Source organism: Cariama cristata, unplaced genomic scaffold (assembly GCF_000690535.1).
Source record: "Cariama cristata isolate BGI_N322 unplaced genomic scaffold, ASM69053v1 scaffold9808, whole genome shotgun sequence".
NCBI classification, from domain to species: Eukaryota; Metazoa; Chordata; class Aves; order Cariamiformes; family Cariamidae; genus Cariama; species Cariama cristata.
The window spans coordinates 5,622-5,871 of record NW_009630620.1 but is presented as its reverse complement, the minus strand read 5'-3'; the positions used below and the strand labels follow the sequence as shown (position 1 = coordinate 5,871).

The window sequence follows — 250 nt, the reverse complement described above, 5'->3', positions numbered from 1 at the left end:
GCCAGCTGATTCTCCAGAGCAGGAGCGAGGAGCAGGGCAACACCACCGGCAAGGGCAAGAAAGGGAAGAGCAACATTAAATTATGAGGGCCCTGGTGGGGATGGATTAAATAGTTTCACTCTTGAGCTCCCCCTCTGCTTCTGCATCCTGGACGTGGTTGCATCTCCCTTCTCCTCTGGAAGGAGCCCAACGCCTTCTGCAAGCTTCAAAAGCTCGCTGGGTGATATTTCGGCATGGCTTCGCCCACTGC

General features: G+C 55.2%; 1 protein-coding gene across 1 annotated transcript in view; it reads left to right on the top strand.

Annotated features, from left to right (window-relative positions):
• The window catches only part of CCDC63 (coiled-coil domain containing 63), a gene marked incomplete at its 5' end in the record, with an annotated part of 6,129 nt that extends 6,043 nt beyond the window's left edge, over nt 1–86 (top strand). The window contains one exon of the mRNA XM_009705623.1: nt 6–86. Coding sequence (XP_009703925.1) covers nt 6–86 — 81 coding nt within the window. The remainder of the gene's footprint in view (nt 1–5) is intronic.
• Nucleotides 87–250: the final 164 nt, after the last annotated feature.